At 46.7% G+C, this 20,181-nt stretch overlaps 1 protein-coding gene across 2 annotated transcripts in view; it reads right to left on the bottom strand.

The window, feature by feature from the left end:
- The window catches only part of LOC118395172 (cAMP-specific 3',5'-cyclic phosphodiesterase 4B-like), a 145,579-nt gene that overhangs the window by 29,028 nt on the left and 96,370 nt on the right, over window positions 1-20,181 (bottom strand). For both annotated transcript variants that reach the window (XM_052463398.1, XM_052463399.1), the window contains one exon: window positions 11,010-11,122. In XM_052463398.1, coding sequence (XP_052319358.1) covers window positions 11,010-11,122 — 113 coding nt within the window. The remainder of the gene's footprint in view (window positions 1-11,009; window positions 11,123-20,181) is intronic.

Here is a 20,181-nt window from a genome sequence, read left to right as displayed (position 1 = left end):
TATTTTCCTGACACCACACTCCGAGGGCCCTCACCTCCTCTCTGTAGGCCGTCTCGTCGTTGTTGGTAATTAAGCCTACCACTGTTGTGTCGTCCGCAAACTTGATGATTGAGTTGAGGCGTGCGTGGCCACGCAGTCGTGGGTGAACAGGGAGTACAGGAGAGGGCTCAGAACGCACCCTTGTGGGGCCCCCGTGTTGAGGATCAGCGGGGAGGAGATGTTGTTGCCTACCCTCACCACCTGGGGCGGCCCGTCAGGAAGTCCAGTACCCAGTTGCACAGGGCGGGGTCGAGACCCAGGGTCTCGAGCTTGATGACGAGCTTGGAGGGTACTATGGTGTTGAATGCCGAGCTGTAGTCGATGAACAGCATTCTCACATAGGTATTCCTCTTGTCCAGGTGGGTTAGGGCAGTGTGCAGTGTGGTTGAGATTGTGTCGTCTGTGGACCTATTTGGGCGGTAAGCAAATTGGAGTGGGTCTAGGGTGTCAGGTAGGGTGGAGGTGATATGGTCCTTGACTAGTTTCTCAAAGCACTTCATGATGACGGAAGTGAGTGCTACGGGCGGTAGTCGTTTAGCTCAGTTACCTTAGCTTTCTTGGGAACAGGAACAATGGTGGCCCTCTTGAAGCATGTGGGAACAGCAGACTGGTATAGGGATTGATTGAATATGTCCGTAAACACACCGGCCAGCTGGTCTGCGCATGCTCTGAGGGCGCGGCTGGGGATGCCGTCTGGGCCTGCAGCCTTGCGAGGGTTAACACGTTTAAATGTCTTACTCACCTCGGCTGCAGTGAAGGAGAGACCGCATGTTTTCGTTGCAGGCCGTGTCAGTGGCACTGTATTGTCCTCAAAGCGGGCAAAAAAGTTATTTAGTCTGCCTGGGAGCAAGACATCCTGGTCCGTGACTGGGCTGGGTTTCTGCTTGTAGTCCGTGATTGACTGTAGACCCTGACACATGCCTCTTGTGTCTGAGCCGTTGAATTGAGATTCTACTTTGTCTCTGTACTGACGCTTAGCTTGTTTAATAGCCTTGCGGAGGGAATAGCTGCATTGTTTATATTCGGTCATGTTACCAGACACCTTGCCCTGATTAAAAGCAGTGGTTCGCGCTTTCAGTTTCACGCGAATGCTGCCATCAATCCACGGTTTCTGGTTAGGGAATGTTTTTATCGTTGCTATGGGAACGACATCTTCAACGCACGTTCTAATGAACTCGCACACCGAATCAGCGTATTGGTCAATATTTTTATCTGACGCAATGCGAAACATGTCCCAGTCCACGTGATGGAAGCAGTCTTGGAGTGTGGAGTCAGCTTGGTCAGACCAGCGTTGGACAGACCTCAGCGTGGGAGCCTCTTTTTTAAGTTTCTGTCTGTAGGCAGGGATCAACAAAATGGAGTCGTGGTCAGCTTTTCCGAAAGGGGGGCGGGGCAGGGCCTTATATGCGTCGCGGAAGTTAGAGTAACAATGATCCAAGGTTTTACCACCCCTGGTTGCGCAATCGATATGCTGATAAAATTTAGGGAGTCTTGTTTTCAGATTAGCTTTGTTAAAATCCCCAGCTACAATGAATGCAGCCTCCGGATAAATGGTTTCCAGTTTGCAAAGAGTTAAATAAAGTTCGTTCAGAGCCATCGATGTGTCTGCTTGGGGGGGATATATACGGCTGTGATTATAATCGAAGAGAATTCTCTTGATAGATAATGCGGTCTATATTTGATTGTGAGGCATTCTAAATCAGGTGAACAGAAGGATTTGAGTTCCTGTATGTTTCTTTCATCACACCATGTCTCGTTAGTCATGAGGCATACGCCCCCGCCACTCTTCTTACCAGAAAGATGTTTGTTTCTGTCCGCGCGATGCGTGGAGAAACCCGTTGGCTGCACCGCCCCGGATAGAGTCTTCCCAGTGAGCCATGTTTCGGTGAAGCACAGAACGTTACAGTCTCTGATGTCCCTCTGGAATGCTACCCTTGCACGGATTTCATCAACCTTGTTGTCAAGAGACTGGACATTGGCAAGAAGAATGCTAGGTAGTGGTGCGCGATGTGCCCGTGTCCTGTGTCTGACCAGAAGACCGCTACGTTTCCCTCTTTTACGAAGTCATTTTTTTTGGGGTCGCTGCATGCGATCCATTCCGTTGACCTGTTTGTAAGGCAGAACACAGGATCCGCGTCGCGGAAAACATATTCTTGGTCGTACTGATGGTGAGTTGACGCTGATCTTATATTCAGTAGTTCTTCTCGACTGTATGTAATGCAACCTAAGATGACCTGGGGTACTAATGTAAGAAATAACACGTAAAAAAACAAAAAACTGCATAGTTTCCTAGGAACGCGAAGCGAGGCAGCCATCTCTGTCGGCGCCGGAAGTTCTGGACTGATACCAGAGCTAACGTCAGTATGGACGTGTTGGGAACTTAATGACAGTAGACTAAACACAACTACCTAGACAGAACACACCACACCTACCTAGACTAAACACATCTACCTAGACTAAACACTCCTACCTAGACTAAACACACCACACTTACCTAGACTAAACACAACTACCTAGACTAAACACACCACACCCATCTAGACTAAACACACCACATCTACCTAGACTAAACATACCACAACTACCTAGACTAAACACATCTATCTCGACTAAACACACCACACCTACCTAGAGTAAACACACCACACCCACCTAGACTAAACACACCACATCTACCTAGACTAAACACACCACACCTACCTAGAGTAAACACACCACACCCACCTAGACTAAACACACCACACCTACCTAGACTAAACTCAAAACACCTACCTAGACTAAACACACAACTACTCAGACTAAACTCACACACCTACCTAGACTAAACACACCACACCTACCTAGACTAAACACACCACACCTACCTAGACTAAACACACCACACCTACCTAGACTAAACTCACCACACCTACCTAGACTAAACACACCACAACTACCCAGACTAAACTCACACACCTACACAGACTAAACACACCACACCTACCTAGACTAAACACACCACACCTACCTAGACTAAACACACCACACCTACCTAGACTAAACACACCACACCTACCTAGACTAAACACACCACACCTACCTAGACTAAACACACCACACCTACCTAGACTAAACTCACCACACCTACCTAGACTAAACTCAAAACACCTACCAAGACTAAACACACCACAACTACCCAGACTAAACACACACACCTACCCAGACTAAACACACCACACCTACCTAGACTAAACACACCACACCTACCTAGACTAAACACACCACACCTACCTAGACTAAACACACCACACCTACCTAGACTAAACACACCACACCTACCAAGACTAAACACACCACACCTACCCAGACTAAACACCACACCTACCCAGACTAAACACCACACCTACCCAGACTCAACATATAGACCTAGATCTGTAATGTAGGTCAATTCTCTCATCTGTGTCAGTAATTCCGTCATTCACCGTGGCACATGAGTTCGAGTTTCCTACCGGCACTTGGATGCAACACTAGCCTGCAAAGCAACTCTCGCTAACATCATTCAGATGGCTGTGTTTGTCTAAGGCCCAGAGTTGACCAGAGCTAACGTCAGTATGGACGTGTTGGGAACTTAATGACAGTAGAACGCAAGCTATAGGCCTGTGTGGGCCAAGCCTAGGATACATGTCCTTGGACATATATATGTGTGTTTAGCAGATGTTATTGCGGGATAAGCGAAATGCTTGTGTTTCTAGCTCCGACAGTGCAGTAATATCTAACAACCACAGGGTGGCGCACAATTGGCCCAGCGTCGTCCAGGTTAGGCCGTCATTGTAAATAACAATTTGTTCTTAACTGACTTGCCTAGTTAAAAAAAGGTTCAATAAATAAAACTCTTTAACAAATTCAAAACATATTCCCAATACACACAAATCTAAATAAAGTAATGGAATTAAGAATATATAAATATATGGATGAGCAATGTCAGAGCGGCATAGACTAAGATACAGTAGAATAGAATAGAGAACATACATATGAGATAAGTAATGCAAAATATGTAAACATTATTAAAGTGACTAGTGTTCCATTTATTAAAGTGGCCGGTGATTCAAGTCTATGTATATAGGCAGCAGCCTCTCTGTGCCAGTGATGGCTATTTAACAATCTGATGGCCTTGAAATAGAAGCTGTTTTTCAGTCTCTCAGTCGCAGCTTTGATGCACCTGTACTGACCTCGCCTTCTGGATGATAGCGGGGTGAACAGGCAGTGGCTCGGGTGGTTGTTGTCCTTGACATCGGGTGCTGTAGCTGTCCTGGAGGGCAGGTAGTTTGCCCCCGGGATAATGGTGTTGATGTGAGCCATGACCAGCCTTTCGAAGCACTTCATGGCTACAGATGTGAGTGCTACGGCTCGGTAGTCATTTAGGCAGGTTACCTTGGCGTTCTTGGGCACAGGGACTATGGTGGTCTGCTTGAAACATGTTGGTATTACAGACTTGGTCAGGGACATGTTGAAAACGCATTTGAAAAGAGAACAAATGCTGTTTGATCTGCATCACTGGTTCATACTATGAGATATCTGAGTAGCGTACAAACACATGCCATGTGTAGCACTGGGGGAGGTTGCACCATTCTCAACTTCCATATATCAATAAAGACTACGTGGCTCACAAGAGGACTCATCTGACTGGGGATTTGAACCTGCGACTGTCTAGCCTCCACTTCCCAGTCCTGTTCCCAAAGCACTGGACTTGGGTTAACCAGCAACCATCCATCATAAAGGCCTTTGAGTCACGGTCAACAATGGCTCCCTGTGCCATTTCTAAACGTTGAGTACTGAATGTTGTACTGGCGCATGTTCCGGGTCTCTGGGCTCATTGTGTTGAATCCCAGTGACGTTAAAACTTCTTTGAGATAGGGAGCAGCATTTTCACTTTTGGATGAATAGCGTGCCCAAAGTAAACTGCCTCCTACTCAGTCCCAGATGCTAATATATGCATATTATTATTAGTATTGGATAGAAAACACTCTGAAGTTTCGAAAAACGGTTTGAATTATGTCTGTGAGTATAACAGAACTCATATGGCAGGCAAAAACCTGAGAAAAAAATCCAAACAGGAAGTGGGAAATCTGAGGTTTGTAGTTTTTTAACTCAGCCCCTATCGAATACACAGTGGGATATGGGTCATTTTGCATTTCCTAAGACTTCCACTAGATGTCAACCGTCTTTAGAACGTTGTTTCAGGCTTCTACTGTGAAGGGGGGCCGAATGAGAGGGGATTGAGTCAGAGGTCTGGCAGCAGCCTCGATCTCAGTCACACGCATTCACATGAGAGGTAGCTCTCGTTCCATTGCTACAGACATTCTACAGACAATTGAATTCTCCAGTTGGAACATTATTGAACATTTATGATGAAAACATCCTAAAGATTGATTCTACACATAGTTTGATATGTTTCTACGACCAGTAATATAACTTTTTGAACTTTCCGGCCGACGTTCGGCTGGACCTGAACGCACGTTTGGATTTGTTTACCAAAAGCCCTAACAAAAGAAGCTATTTGGACATAAAATATTAACTTTATCAAACAAATCAAACATTTATTGTGGAACTGGGATTCCTGGGAGTGCATTCTGATGAAGATCATCAAAGGTAAGTGAATATCTATAATGCTATTTCTGACTAATGTTGACTGTGCAACATGGTGGATATTTTTTGGGGCTGGTTGGGTTGGTCTTTGAGCTCCATACTCAGATTATTGCATGGTATGCTTTTTCCTTAAAGTTTAAAAAAATCTGACACAGCGTTTGCATTCACCTGTTGATCCTACCCCTACTTTTTCGAACATTCTGTTAAAAATCGTGCAACATTTCAGCGCCCTGCTACTCATGCCAGGAATATAGTATATACATATTATTAGTATGTGTGGATAGAAAACACTCAGACGTTTCTAAAACTGGTTAAATCACGGCTGTGACTATAACAGAATGTGCGTTTCATCGAAAAGCGCAGGAAAATCTGATCACTGAAAATTGGAAAATATATCAATGCGCCACTTGAATGTATTGTTGAATGGAAACCACATTACCTGGAGCCGAGATTGCAATTCCTACAGCTTCCACACGATGTCACCAGTCTTGTCAATTGCCTAGGCTTTGTTTCTTGGTCAAACGAAGAAGAGACACCCCATTTCTTCCGGTCTCCGACCGGATGTTTTGGAGTAGAAATTTCTGAACATGATTTGAAGACGTGAAGCTATTGAATATACATCGCCCGTGATCAATTTGATAGATTATTAACGTTTACTAATACTAAGTTGCATTACAAAAGTATTTCGAAGTGTTTTGTGAAAGTTTATCGTCGACTTTTTTTAATTAAAAAAAATGACGTTGCGTTATAAAACGCTGATTTTCCTTGCTCACACATTCTTCATAGATCGATATCTAGGCTATATATGGACCGATTTAATCGGAAAAAAGACCCAATAGTGATGTTTATGGGACATCTAGGAGTGCCAACAAAGAAGATCGTCAAAGGTAATGAATGTTTTATATTTTATTTCTGCGTTTTGTGTAGCGCCGACAATGCTAATTATTTTGTTTACGTCCCCTGCGGGTCTTTTAGGGTGTTGCATGCTATCAGATAATAGCTTCTCATGCTTTCGCCGAAAAGAATTTTAAGAATCTGACTTGTTGGCTGGATTCACAACGAGTGTAGCTTTAATTCAGTACCCTGCATGTGTGTTTTAATGAACGTGTGAGTTTTAACGAGTGCTATTAGCATTTAGCGTATCGCATTTGCATTTCCAGATGTCTAGATGGGACGCCTGCGTGTCGGGTCGACCTAAGAGGTTAAGGAGAAGTGTATGTAAAATTCCATGCATAACACTTGAATTATAATCAACATTTATAATGAGTATTTCTGTAAATTGATGTGGCTCTCTGCAAAATCACCGCATGTTTTGGAACTACTGAACATACGCCATGGTAAAATGAGATTTTTGGATATAAATATGCACTTTATCGAACAAAACATACATGTATTGTGTAACATGAAGTCCTATGAGTGTCATCTGATGAAGATCATCAAAGATTCGTCATTAATTGTATCTCTATTTTGTGCTTTTTGTGACTCCTCTCTTTGGCTGGAAAAATGGCTGGGTTTTTCTGTGACTTGGTGGTAACCTAACATAATCGTTTGTGGAGCTTTCGCTGTAAAGCATTTTTGAAATCAGACACTATGGCTGGATTAACGAAAATTGTATCTTTAAAATGGTGCCTAATACTTGTATGTTTGAGAAATTAGAATTATGAGATTTCTGTTGATTTGTATTTGGCGCCCTGCAATTTCATTGGCTGTTGGTGAGGGGTTACGCTAGCGGAATGGGGTTCCGGAACCCAGTCCTAGACAGGTTAATAACGGTAGAGGGAGGCCCAGTGACGGTAATAACAGTAGAGGGAGTCTGTAGGGACTCCTGGCCATTGTAGTCTGGTGGCCTGGCTGGGAGAAGAGAAGGGAGAGGGATGAGAAGGGGAGGGAGAATTTGGGAGGAGGAGGGGAGGGAGAAGATGGAGAAGTGGAGGGAGAAGAAGAGGAGGGAGAAGAGGGGGAGAGGGAGAAGAGGGGGAGAGGGAGAAGTCGGGGGAGAGGGAGAAGAGGGAGAAGAAGGGGGAGAGGGAGAAGAGGAGAGAGAAGAGGGGGGAGAGGGAGAAGAGGGAGAAGAGGAGAGAGAAGAGGGGGGAGAGGGAGAAGAGGGAGAAGAGGAGAGAGAAGAGGGGGGGGAGGGAGAAGAGGGAGGAGAGGGAGAAGAGGGGGTAGAAGAGGAAGGAATAGTGGGGCGAGAGGGAGAAGAGGAGGGTGAAGAGGAGGGAGTAGTGGGGGGAGAGGGAGGAGAGGGAGAAGAGGGGGGTGAGGGAGAAGAGGGAGGAGAGGGGGTAGAAGAGGAGGGAGAAGAGGGAGGAGAGGGAGAAGAGGGGGTAGAAGAGGAAGGAATAGTGGGGCGAGAGGGAGAAGAGGAGGGTGAAGAGGAGGGAGTAGTGGGGGGAAGGAGGAGAGTGAGAAGAGGCGGGTGAGGGAGAAGAGGGAGGAGAGGGAGAAGAGGGGGTAGAAGAGGAAGGAATAGTGGGGGAGAGGCAGAAGAGCGGAGAGAGGGAGAAGAGGGGGTAAAAGAGGAGGGAGTAGTGGGGGAGAGGGAGGAGAGGAGGGTGAAGAGGAGGTAGTAGTGGGGGGAGAGGGAGAAGAGGAGGGTGAAGAGGAGGGAGTAGTGGGGGGAGAGGGAGGAGAGGGAGAAGAGGCGGGTGAGGGAGAAGAGGGAGGAGAGGGAGAAGAGGGGGTAGAAGAGGAAGGAATAGTGGGGGGAGAGGGAGAAGAGGGGAGAGAGGGAGAAGAGGGGGTAAAAGAGGAGGGGAGAGAGGGAGAAGAGGGGGAAGAAGAGGGGGAAGTAGTGGGGGAGAGGGAGGAGAGGGGGTTGAAGAGGAGGGAGTAGTGGGGCAGAGGGAGAAGAGGGGGTAGAAGAGGAGGGAGTAGTGGGGGAAGAAGGAGGAGAGTGAGAAGAGGCGGGTGAGGGAGAAGAGGGAGGAGAGGGAGAAGAGGGGGTAGAAGAGGAAGGAATAGTGGGGGGAGAGGGAGAAGAGGGGGTAGAAGAGGAGGGGAGAGAGGGAGAAGAGGGGGAAGAAGAGGGGGAAGTAGTGGGGGAGAGGGAGGAGAGGGGGTTGAAGAGGAGGGAGTAGTGGGGGAAGAAGGAGGAGAGTGAGAAGAGGCGGGTGAGGGAGAAGAGGGAGGAGAGGGAGAAGAGGGGGTAGAAGAGGAAGGAATAGTGGGGGGAGAGGGAGAAGAGGGGGTAGAAGAGGAGGGGAGAGAGGGAGAAGAGGGGGAAGAAGATGTGGAAGTAGTGGGGGAGAGGGAGGAGAGGGGGTTGAAGAGGAAGGAGTAGTGGGGCGAGAGGGAAAAGAGGGGGGAGAGGGAGGAGAGGGAGAAGAGGGGGTTGAGGGAGAAGAGGGGGTAAAAGAGGAGGGAGTAGTGGGGGGAGAGGGAGGAGAGGGGGTTGAAGAGGAAGGAGTAGTGGGGCGAGAGGGAAAAGAGGGGGGAGAGGGAGGAGAGGGAGAAGAGGGGGTTGAGGGAGAAGAGGGGTAGAAGAGGAAGGAGTAGTGGGGGGAGAGGGAGGAGAGTGAGAAGAGGGAGAAGAGGATGGAGAAGAGGGGGGAGAGGGAGAAGAGGGGGTAGAAGAGGAAGAAGTAGTGGAGGGAGAGGGAGAAGTGGAGGGTGAAGAGGAGGGAGTAGTGAGGGGAGAGGGAGGAGAGGGAGAAGAGGGGGGTGAGGGAGAAGAGGGAGAAGAGGGGGTAGAAGAGGAGGGAGTAGTGGGGGGAGAGGGAGAAGAGGGGGTAGAAGAGGAGGGGAGAGAGGGAGAAGAGGGGGAAGAAGAGGGGGGAGAAGGATAAGCAGAGAGAGTGGTGGGGGGAGGAGAGGCTGTTTATGTGGTCAGGATAAAGAGACAAGAAACTTTGTCATGGTCACGGTCACCTCTCATCACGGTTAGGGTAGGCCCCCCACCTGCTGACTGCAGCTCCACTGTAATGCCACTGTTTGTAGGCCAGTGAACTCAGAAGTGGGCCTCCCAAGCTGAATTCTTTGGTCGCCATACAGTCTCCTCTCTGTTGGAGTTTGCAGTGCTGTTCTACACTATATGAGAGTAGGATAATTGTAAACATTATTGGAGGCGAGTTTCCCCTCTTACAATGTAAAGTGTGGAGAACTTTTAAAATCATTATTCATTATTCCATTGCTATATGGCTTACCAACACGGCAATCAACTGTAACAGCGAGCCTAGCACCCTACTGTCAAACCAGACGGAACTCTCCTATGCTGACTTTCATGATAGGTCAATCTAAAACCCGTTAGAAATACTAGAGATATACCAAGAAAGGTCAAGGTTTCGGTCATGAATTTCGACAAAGGTTTTAGCCGTTGACTATTGTCTGGCTAATATGAGCTTTCCCAGACGCGAGGAGGTCTTCAGACAAAAACACCTATGGCCTAGTGACGTAGACATTCTAGAAACAGACTCACAGAGTCACGCACAATAGGGACTCTATTCTTCATTATTTTATGCAGAGCTGTATGTATAATGCGTGAATGACAGTCTTACGCAGAAAAGACAACAAATGGACATATTGGTATTCAGATAGGCGTCTTACTCAACGAGAACAATAGTCTATGGTCCTCTATGCAAACGAACCACTGTTTACTCATTTTACAGCAGAGCCATAAAACGCCAGTAGCCGTTGACACACACAACCACAGGATGCTAGTCGCTTTGCAACTACGTCAATGTTAATCAGAGCAGTCTTCATATTGCACACATTGCAGAGTGAAGACTAACAAAGACCTTTTGTGCTATCGCCAAGCAGAAGTCACATTAGTCCAATATCATATCAGCCAAGTCTCATCTAGTTTCTGTTTACTGATTAGCTACGGACCACATCACCCAATATCATCTCAGCCATAGTCTAAACACACTTCGATGGTTCGTTTCAAATTGTGTTGTGGTAAGTTTGTGTTGTTGTAAGGAGTATGTTTGTGGTTGCATTATGGTCTTGTTGAGTTGCAATTATGTTGCGGTCAACACAACTGCAACTCAACATGTTATGTTGGGAGGGTGTATGGTCGTGTTGTGGTTTCGTCAGGTTCATGTTGTGGTTGCCATTACGGTCAAGTCGTGTTGTGGTTTCGTCACGTTCATGTTGTGGTTGCCATTACGGTCAAGTTGTGTTGTGGTTTCGTCACGTTCATGCTGTGGTTGCCATTACGGTCAAGTTGTGTTGTGGTTTCGTCACGTTCATGCTGTGGTTGCCATTACGGTCAAGTCGTGTTGTGGTTTCACCACGTTCATGCTGTGGTTGCCATTATGGTCCAGTCGTGTTGTGGTTTCGTTAAGAGTTATTTTGTGTTGTGTTTGCGTTATGGTCATAATAACTACGTTCCAGCTCAGTCTTACCTTGTTGGAGGCCATGTCGCTGACGGAGCGGTAGGTCTGGATGGTCTCCAGCTGGTCCAGACACCAGTCCAGCTCCTCCATGGTCTCCATGGCCAGCTTCTGGTACGACTCGTCTGTCAACAGACACACAGCAGAAACAAACTCAGGACCCAGCGGCTCCATGTCCGACACGGAGCCTGGTGGGGGTCCCAGGGCAGGGTGGCCATGCCGTATGGGGGTCCCAGGATGTAGAGGTGGGGAGGCGTGAAGAGGTGAGCAGTGCTCTTTCATAGTACGTGGTGGTCTGGTTAACTCTCAGGCAAGGAGAGCAGCTAAGAGTCGCAATAGTGTTACTGTCTCTCTGGGGCAATGTGTCCTCCCTCCCTCCCTCCCTCCCTCCCTCCCTCTCTCCCTCCCTCTCTCCCTCCCTCCCTCTCTCGCTACTCTGCTCCCCTTGTGTTATTGATGTGTCAGTAACCCCCCTCCTGCCTGAGGGGTGTTTGGGGGAAGGGGGTGGAGCGCTGCCAACATACTCACCCTCCTCGCATGAGATGCTTCGTTTTGACTGCACCACACACAGACACACAGACACACACACACACACACACACACACACACACACACACACACACACACACACACACACACACACACACACACACACACACACACACACACACACACACACACACACACACACACACACACACACACACACACACACACACACACACACACACACACACGCTGCTACCAGACTCTTATTATACTGCTAAGTTTATATACTGCCCCCGTTCCCCAATACATGTGTAAATATTGGACTATAAATCGTTCCTTCCTGTATTATACTTTATGCTACAATGTATTAGTCTACTGAGCCGTTTATATGAGTTCTTATTGTTGTTGCATTGTCGAGCAGGAACCTGCATGTAAGCATTTCATTGGACGGTGTATACCACCATGCGACTAATACATAGTACATACGACTAATACAACTTGGAAACTCAGAACACCAGGGCTACACTGTAGCATATACTGTTTAGCCTTAAGGCCTAGTGGGGTTGGTTTGAGGATGGCCCAGGTCCTTAATACTCACACGCGTGTTACCTGCTGTACATGCTGCATGTCTAGGAGACTTCAACTGGGAAAACTACACTGTTGCTCCCGGATAGAGGGGAGAGTCATAGAAAGAGAGAGGGGAGACATAACGGATGTACTGAAACATCTTAATCTGATCAGTATTGTCGCAGCAACATAATTCTGCAGCAACAGGATTTTAACATTTTGTCCATAATGTTGCTTGATCAGTGGATAGGCTATTAGATGGACAAAATTAGACTGCATGAAAAGTGCAATACTGTTAATGTAACCAGGTTTTAGTGCGGGTTTTCAGTGAATTTATGTAAATCACAAAGCTCGTCTGCATTTCAAGCAAATACTCAGCAACAAAAGAGTGATCAAAGGAAGAGAAGAGAAAAGAAGGGGGAGACCATAGTAATTAGGATACAAAAACAGAGAAAAAGAGAAAGAGAGACTGATTATGGAAAGATAAAATTATAGTTTTTTTGAGGGGGACATCAGATTTCACGGTCAGTCTTCACTGATATTTTCAACCTCTCCTTGACAGAGTCTGTAATACCTGCATGTTTCAAGCAGACTACCATAGTCCCTGTGCCCAACAACTCCAAGGTAACCTGCTTAAATGACCACCGACTCTTATCACTCACGTCTGTAGCCATGAAGTGCTTTGAGAGACTGGTCATGGCTCACATCTTCACCAGAAACCCTAGACCCACTCCAATTTGCTTACCGCCCAAACAGATCCACAGATGATGCCATCTCTATTGCACTCCACACTGCCCTTTCCCACCTGGACAAAGATAATACCTACGTGAGAATGCTGTTCATTGACGACAGCTCAGCGTTCAACACCATAGTGACCTCAAAGTTCTTCTCCAGGATCCAGTTGCAGAGGGAGGTGTTTAGTCCTAGGGTTCCTGGGACTAAAGGGTTCCCAGGGTTCCTAGGACTACACACCTCCATCTGCAACTGGATCCTGGACTTCCTGGCGAGCTGTCCCCAGGGGCCCCTCAGGAATGCGTGCTTAGTCCCCTCCTGTACTCTCTGTTCACTCAAGGCTGCGTGGCCGAGCCAGACTCCAACACCATCATTAGTTTTGCCGACGACACAATGGTGGTAGGCCTAATTCACCGAAAACTAAGAGACAGCCTATAGGGAGGAGGCCAGAGACCTGGCAGTGTGGTGCCAGAACAACAACCTCTCTCTCAATGTGAGCAAGACAAAGGAGATGATTGTGGACTACAGGAAAAGGAGGGCCGAGCACACCCCTATTCTCATCGACGTGTGGGTCGAGAGCTTCAAGTTCCACGGTGTCCACATCACCTACAGTTGAAGTCGGAAGTTTACATACACTTTGATTCACTCATTCCACAAATTTCTTGTTAACAAACTATAGTTTTAGCAAGTTGATTAGGACATCTACTTTGTGCACAACACAAGTCATTTTTCCAACAATTGTTTACAGACAATATTTCACTTATAATTCACTGTATCACAATTCCCGTGGGTCAGAAGTGAACATACACTAAGTGGACTGTGCCTTTAAACAGCTCGGAAAATTCCAGAATTTAGAAGCTTCTGACAGGCCAATTGACATCATTTGAGTCAATTGGAGGTGTACCTGTGGATGTATTTCAAGGCCTACCTTCAAACTCAGTGCCTCTTTGCTTGACATCATGTGAAAATCAAAAGAAATCAGCCAAGACCTCAGAAAAAAAAATGTATACCTCCACAAGTCTGGTTCATCATTGGGAGACATTTCCAAATGCCTGACGGTACCACGTTCATCTGTACAAACAATAGTACGCAAACATACCACGCAGCCGTCATACCACTCAGGAAGGAGACGCGTTCTGTCTCCTCGAGATGAACGTACTTTGGTGCACAAGTTCAAATCAATCCAAGAACAACAGCAAAGGACCTTGTTTACCTTTATTTAACTAGGCAAGTCAGTTAAGAACAAATTCTTATTTTCAATGATGGCCTAGGAACAGTGGATTAACTGCCTGGACCTTGTGAAGATGCTGCAGGAAACAGGTACAAAAGTATCTATATCCACAGTGAAACGAGTCCTATATCGACATAATCTTAAAGGCCGCTCAGCAAGGAAGAAGCCACTGCTCCAAAACCACCATTAAAAAAGCCAGACTACAGTTTGCAACTGCACATGGGGACTTTTTGGAGAATTGTCCTCTGGTCTGACGAAACAAAAATAGAACTGTTTGCCCATAATGACCATCGTTATGTTTGGAGGAGAAAAGGGGAGGCTTGCAAGCCAAAGAACACCATCCCAACCGTGAAGCACGGGGGTGGCAGCATCATGTTGTGGGGTGCTTTGCTGCAGGAGGGACTGGTGCACTTCACAAAATAGACGGCTTCATGAGGGAGGACAATTAAGTGGATATATTGAAGCAACATCTCAAGATATCAGTCAGGAAGTTAAAGCTTGGTCGCAAATGGGTCTTTCAACTGGACAATGACCCCAAGCATACTTCCAAAGTTGTGGCAAAATGGCTTAAGGACAACAAAGTCAAGGTATTGGAGTGGCCATCACAAAGCCCTGACCTCAATCCTATAGAAAATCTGTGTGGCAGAAGTGAAAAAGTGTGTGCGAGCAAGGAGGCCTAAGAAACTGACTCAGTTACACCAGCTCTGTCAGGAGGAATGGGCCACAATTCACTTAAACAATTTAAAGGCAATGCTACCAAATACTAATTGAGTGTATGTAAACTTCTGACCCACTGGGAATGTGATGAAAGAAATAAAAGCTGAAATGAATCATTATCTCTACTATTATTCTGACATTTCACATTCTTAAAATAAAGTGGTGATCCTAACTGACCTAAAACAGGGATTTTTTACTAGGATTAAATGTCAGGAATTGTGAAAAACTGAGTTTAAATGTATTTGGCTAAGGTGTATGTAAACTTCAACTGCACAAACTATCCTGACCTACTTGTTGTGTGTACTGACATGCACAGTACCAGTCAAAAGTTTGGACACACCTACTCATTCAAGGGTTTTTCTTTATTTTTACTATTTTCTACATTGCAGAATAATAGTGAAGATAGATTCACGCACACTACATGTTAATGTATTTAAATGTACACTACTATTTTTAAGTGGGAGAACTTGCACAATTGGTGGCTGACTAAATACTTTTTTGCCCCACTGTATACTACCGTTCAAACGTTTGGGGCCAATAAATGTCCTTGTTTTCCATGACAACATACATGAAATGAGTTGCACAATTAATAGGAAATGTAGTGAAGACGTTGACAAGGTTATAAATAATGATTTTTAATTGAAATAATAATTGTGTCCTTTAAACTTTGCTTTCATCAAAGAATCCTCCATTTGCAGCAATGAAATCCTTGTAGACCTTTAGCATTCTAGTTGTGAATTTGTTGAGGTAATCTGAAGAGATTTCACCCCATGCTTCCTCAAGCACCTCCCACAGATTGGATTGGCTTGATGGCACTTCCATCACCATATGGTCAAGCTGCTCCCACAACAGCTCAATAGGGTTGAGATCCGGTGACTGTGCTGGTCACTCCATTAAGACAGAACACCAGCTGACTGCTTCTTCCCTAAATAGTTATTGTATAGTTTGGAGCTGTGCTTTGGGTCATTGTCCTGTTGTAGGAGGAAATTGGCTCCAATTAAATGCTTTCCACAGGGTATGTCATGGTGTTGCAAAATGGAATGATGCCTTCCTTCTTCAAGGTCCCTTTTACCTTGTACAAATCTCCCACTTTACCACCTCCAAAGCACCCCCAGACCATCACATTGCCTCCACCATGCTTGACAGATGGGGTCAAGCACTCCTCAGGCATCTTTAAAAATGTTCTGCGTCTCACGAATGTTCTTCTTTGTGATCCGAACACCTCAAACTTAGATTAGTCTGTCCATAACACTTTTTTCCAATCTTCCTCTGTCCAGTGTTTGTTCTTTTGCCCATCTTAATCTTACATTTTTATTGGCCAGTCTGAGATATGGCCTTTTCTTTGCAAGTCTGCCTAGAAGGCCAGCATCCCAGAGTCGCCTATTAACTGTTGACAATGAGACTGGTGTTTTGCGGGTACTATTTAATGAAGCTGCCAGTTGAGGACTTGTGAGGTGTCTGTTTCTCAAACTAGACACTCTAATGGACTTGTCCTCTTGCTCAGTTATGCACCGGGGCCTCCCAATCCTCTTTCTATTCTGGTTAGGGCCAGTTTGCTATGTTCTGTGAAGGGAGTAGTACACAGCGTTGTACGAGATCTTCAGTTTCTTGGCAACTTCTCACATGGAATAGCCTTCATTTCTCAGAACAAGAATAGACTGACGAGTTTCAGAAGGAAATTCTTTGTTTCTGGCCATTTTGAGCCTGTAATCGAACCCACAAATGCTGATGCTCCAAATACTCAACTAGTGTAAAGAAGGCCAGTTGTATTGCATCTTTAATTAATCAGCTTTTAAACAGTTTTCAGCTGTGCTAACATAATTGCAAAAGGGTTTTCTAATGATCAATTAGCCTTTTAAAATGATAAACTAGGATTAGCTAACAACGTGCCATTGGAACACAGGAATGATGGTTGCTGATAATGGATCTCTGTACACCTTTGTAGATATTCCATTTAAAAAATTCAAGAGCATCACCGCCTGGTATGGTAACTGCACGGCATCCAACCTCAAGGCGCTATAGAGGGTAGTGCGTACGGCCCAGTACATCACTGGGGCCAAGCTTCCTGCCATCCAGGATGTATATACCAGGCTGTGTCAGAGGAAGGCCCTAAACATTGTCAAAGACTCCAGACACGGTTTACTCTGCTACCGGAGCACTAAGTCTAGATCCAAAAGGCTCCTTAACAGCTTCTACCCCCAAGCCATAAGAACAGTTCATCAGATGGCTACCTGGACTATTTGCATTAACCCCCATTTTTTACACTGCTGCTACTCGCTGTTTATTATCTATACATAGTGACTTTACCCCTACCTACATGTAGATATGAGCTCAAATACCTTGACTAACCTGTACCCCCGCCCATAGACTCTGTACCGGTACCCCCTGTACCCCTGGTACCCCCGGTACCCCCTGTATATAGCCTCGTTATTGTTATTTTATTGTGTTACTTTTCTTCCTTTAGTTTATTTAGCTTATATATTTTCTTACTCTGCATTGCTGTTTAAGGGCTCGTAAGTAAGCATTTCACGGTAAGGTCTAAACCTGTTGCATTCAGCGCACGTTACAAATACATTTTGATTTGATGGCCGCTCTTTTTGACATCACACCAGTTTATAGGTGATAAGATGGCTCAGTCACTGTGACGTCATAGCGATTTGATGTGCTTTTATCTGAGTTATTGACACAAATCGTTGTAACACACACTGGTTTGTCCCGTTGGGTCCAATCGGTTCCATATGTGAAGCCTTCAAATAGAAGAAATAACATTCAAAGGCAGAGTAGTCTTTTGGGTGCGTACTGAAAGCCAGGGCATGGGGACTCTGTTCTGCAACATTCTCAGCAACTAAAGAGTCCCCATGCCCTACGCTATTTCTGTGGGAGTCCCTGATCTCCACTTTGAAGGCTTCACATATGGAACCGATTGGACCCAACGGGACAAACCAGTGTGTGTTACAGCGACTTGCAACAATTACTCTGATAAAAGCACATGAAAGAGCTTTGACGTCACAGCGACAGCACCACCATGTCACCTATAAACTGGTGTGATGACAAAAAAACGCAGCCATGAAATCGGAATTCCCCCTAAAAAAACAAACAAGTGAGTTCCTGCAGAGGCAGCTATGTTTGCTCTACCTCTTTCATGGAGACTGGACTACACCCATGTATAACAGGGGTGGTTAGGCCAACTACTGTATGCTTGATGAGTATCCTCATCTAAGACTTGAAGACGAGGATACTACTGTATGATTAATATAATAATAATAATAATAATAATAATATATGCCATTTAGCGGACGCTTTTATCCAAAGCGACTTACAGTCATGTGTGCATACATTCTACGTATGGGTGGTCCCGGGAATTGAACCCACTACCCTGGCGTTACAAGCGCCATGCTCTACCAACTGAGCTACAGAAGGACCAGAGGAGGAGTCTTATGGCATGAAGGAGACCCGGGTTTGAATCCTGGTCGGTCTTACACAGGTGTTGCAGCGGCGGACCAGAGTGAAATGTGCCACAGCTTCATCAAAAGGTGATGTGCAACCTTGACTAAGATCTGAAGAATTTTGTTAGATCCCCAAGCTGAGCAAGAAACGTGCAACAGTTTCATCAAAGGGGGTCTTCATAAGGGGGTGTTGCTGAAACCCGACAAGTACCACAAAGCAGCTGTCTGGCCCGAGCGGTCGGGGTCGGCGAGACGTGCCAAGATGCAACCACATCCTGCCTTTTCCCTCTACGGAGGATGTATAAAGATATTAGAGGGTTTCATTGTGCATTTGGTCCACCAACATCAAAGACCACTGACTGAATCATATAAACTGCCTGTTATGTGATTCCCTTCATAGGATAAATAAGTAGCGGTCGGTTGGTTAATTCTGTTCACATACAGGAGTTATTAGGGAAGTGTTCATGACAGTCACCTGACCACAACAAACTCTGGTAGGTGAATTACTTAGTGCCCAGAGTATTTCAGAGCCAGGTCATGTGGTCAGGAAAAGCACAATTTACAGGGAAGGTAAATTGGGATGAAAGCAATACTTGTTTCGTGTTTGCAAAATGTGCTGAACAATATAGTTTTATGAGTTATCGTGACAAGATATGCAAGTTTTTTGGTATCCAATTGTTTTTAGTAGTTACTATCTTGTCTCATCGCTACAACTCCCGTACGGGCTTGGGAGAGACAAAGGTCGAAAGCCACGCTTCCTTCGAAACACAACCCAACCAAGCCGCACTGCTTCTTAACACAGCGCGGATCCAACCCGGAAGACAGCCGCACCAATGTGTTGGAGGAAACACCGTGCACCTAGCGACCTGGTTAGCGTGCACTGTGCCCGGCCCGCCACAGGAGTCGCTGGTGCGCGATGAGACAAGGATATCCCTATCGGCCAAACCCTCCCTAACCCGGACGACGCTAGGCCAATTGTGCGTTGCCCCATGGACCTCCCGGTCGCGGCCGGCTGCGACAGAGCCTGGGCTCGAACACAGAGTCTCTGGTGGCACAGCTAGCACTGCGATGCAGTGCACTAGACCACTGCGGCGCAGTGCACTAGACCACTGCGCCACCCAGGAGGCCTATGCGATGCAGTGCACTAGACCACTGCGTCACCCAGGAGGCCTATGCGATGCAGTGCACTAGACCACTGCGCCACCCGGGAGACCTATGCGATGCAGTGCAATAGACCACTGCGGCGCAGTGCACTAGACCACTGCGCCACCCAGGAGGCCTATGCGATGCAGTGCACTAGACCACTGCGTCACCCAGGAGGCCTATGCGATGCAGTGCACTAGACCACTGCGGCACCCGGGAGACCTATGCGATGCAGTGCACTAGACCACTGCGTCACCCAGGAGGCCTATGCGATGCAGTGCACTAGACCACTGCACCACCCAGGAGGCCTATGCGATGCAGTGCACTAATCCACTGCACCACCCAGGAGGCCTATGCGATGCAGTGCACTAAACCACTGCACCACCCAGGAGGCCTCTGCGAAGCAGTGCACTAGACCACTGCACCACCCAGGAGGCCTATGCGATGCAGTGCACTAGACCACTGCACCACCCAGGAGGCCTATGCGATGCAGTGCACTAGACCACTGCACCACCCAGGAGGCCTATGCGATGCAGTGCACTAAACCACTGCACCACCCAGGAAGCCTATGCGATGCAGTGCACTAGACCACTGCACCACCCAGGAGGCCTATGCGATGCAGTGCACTAGGCCACTGCGCCACCCAGGAGGCCTATGCGATGCAGTGCACTAAACCACTGCACCACCCAGGAGGCCTATGCGATGCAGTGCACTAGACCACTGCGTCACCCAGGAGGCCTATGCGATGCAGTGCACTAGACCACTGCGCCACCCAGGAGGCCTCTGCGATGAGGTTCTGACACAAAATGTTTCACTTCTTGTAATAAGGAGTTGTAGTGTTTGAACTGAACCAAGAACA

Source organism: Oncorhynchus keta, chromosome 15 (genome assembly GCF_023373465.1).
Source record: "Oncorhynchus keta strain PuntledgeMale-10-30-2019 chromosome 15, Oket_V2, whole genome shotgun sequence".
In the NCBI taxonomy this organism is placed as follows: Eukaryota; Metazoa; Chordata; class Actinopteri; order Salmoniformes; family Salmonidae; genus Oncorhynchus; species Oncorhynchus keta.
The sequence above is the reverse complement of the archived record's forward strand: the minus strand, read 5'-3'. Positions and strand labels throughout refer to the sequence as shown.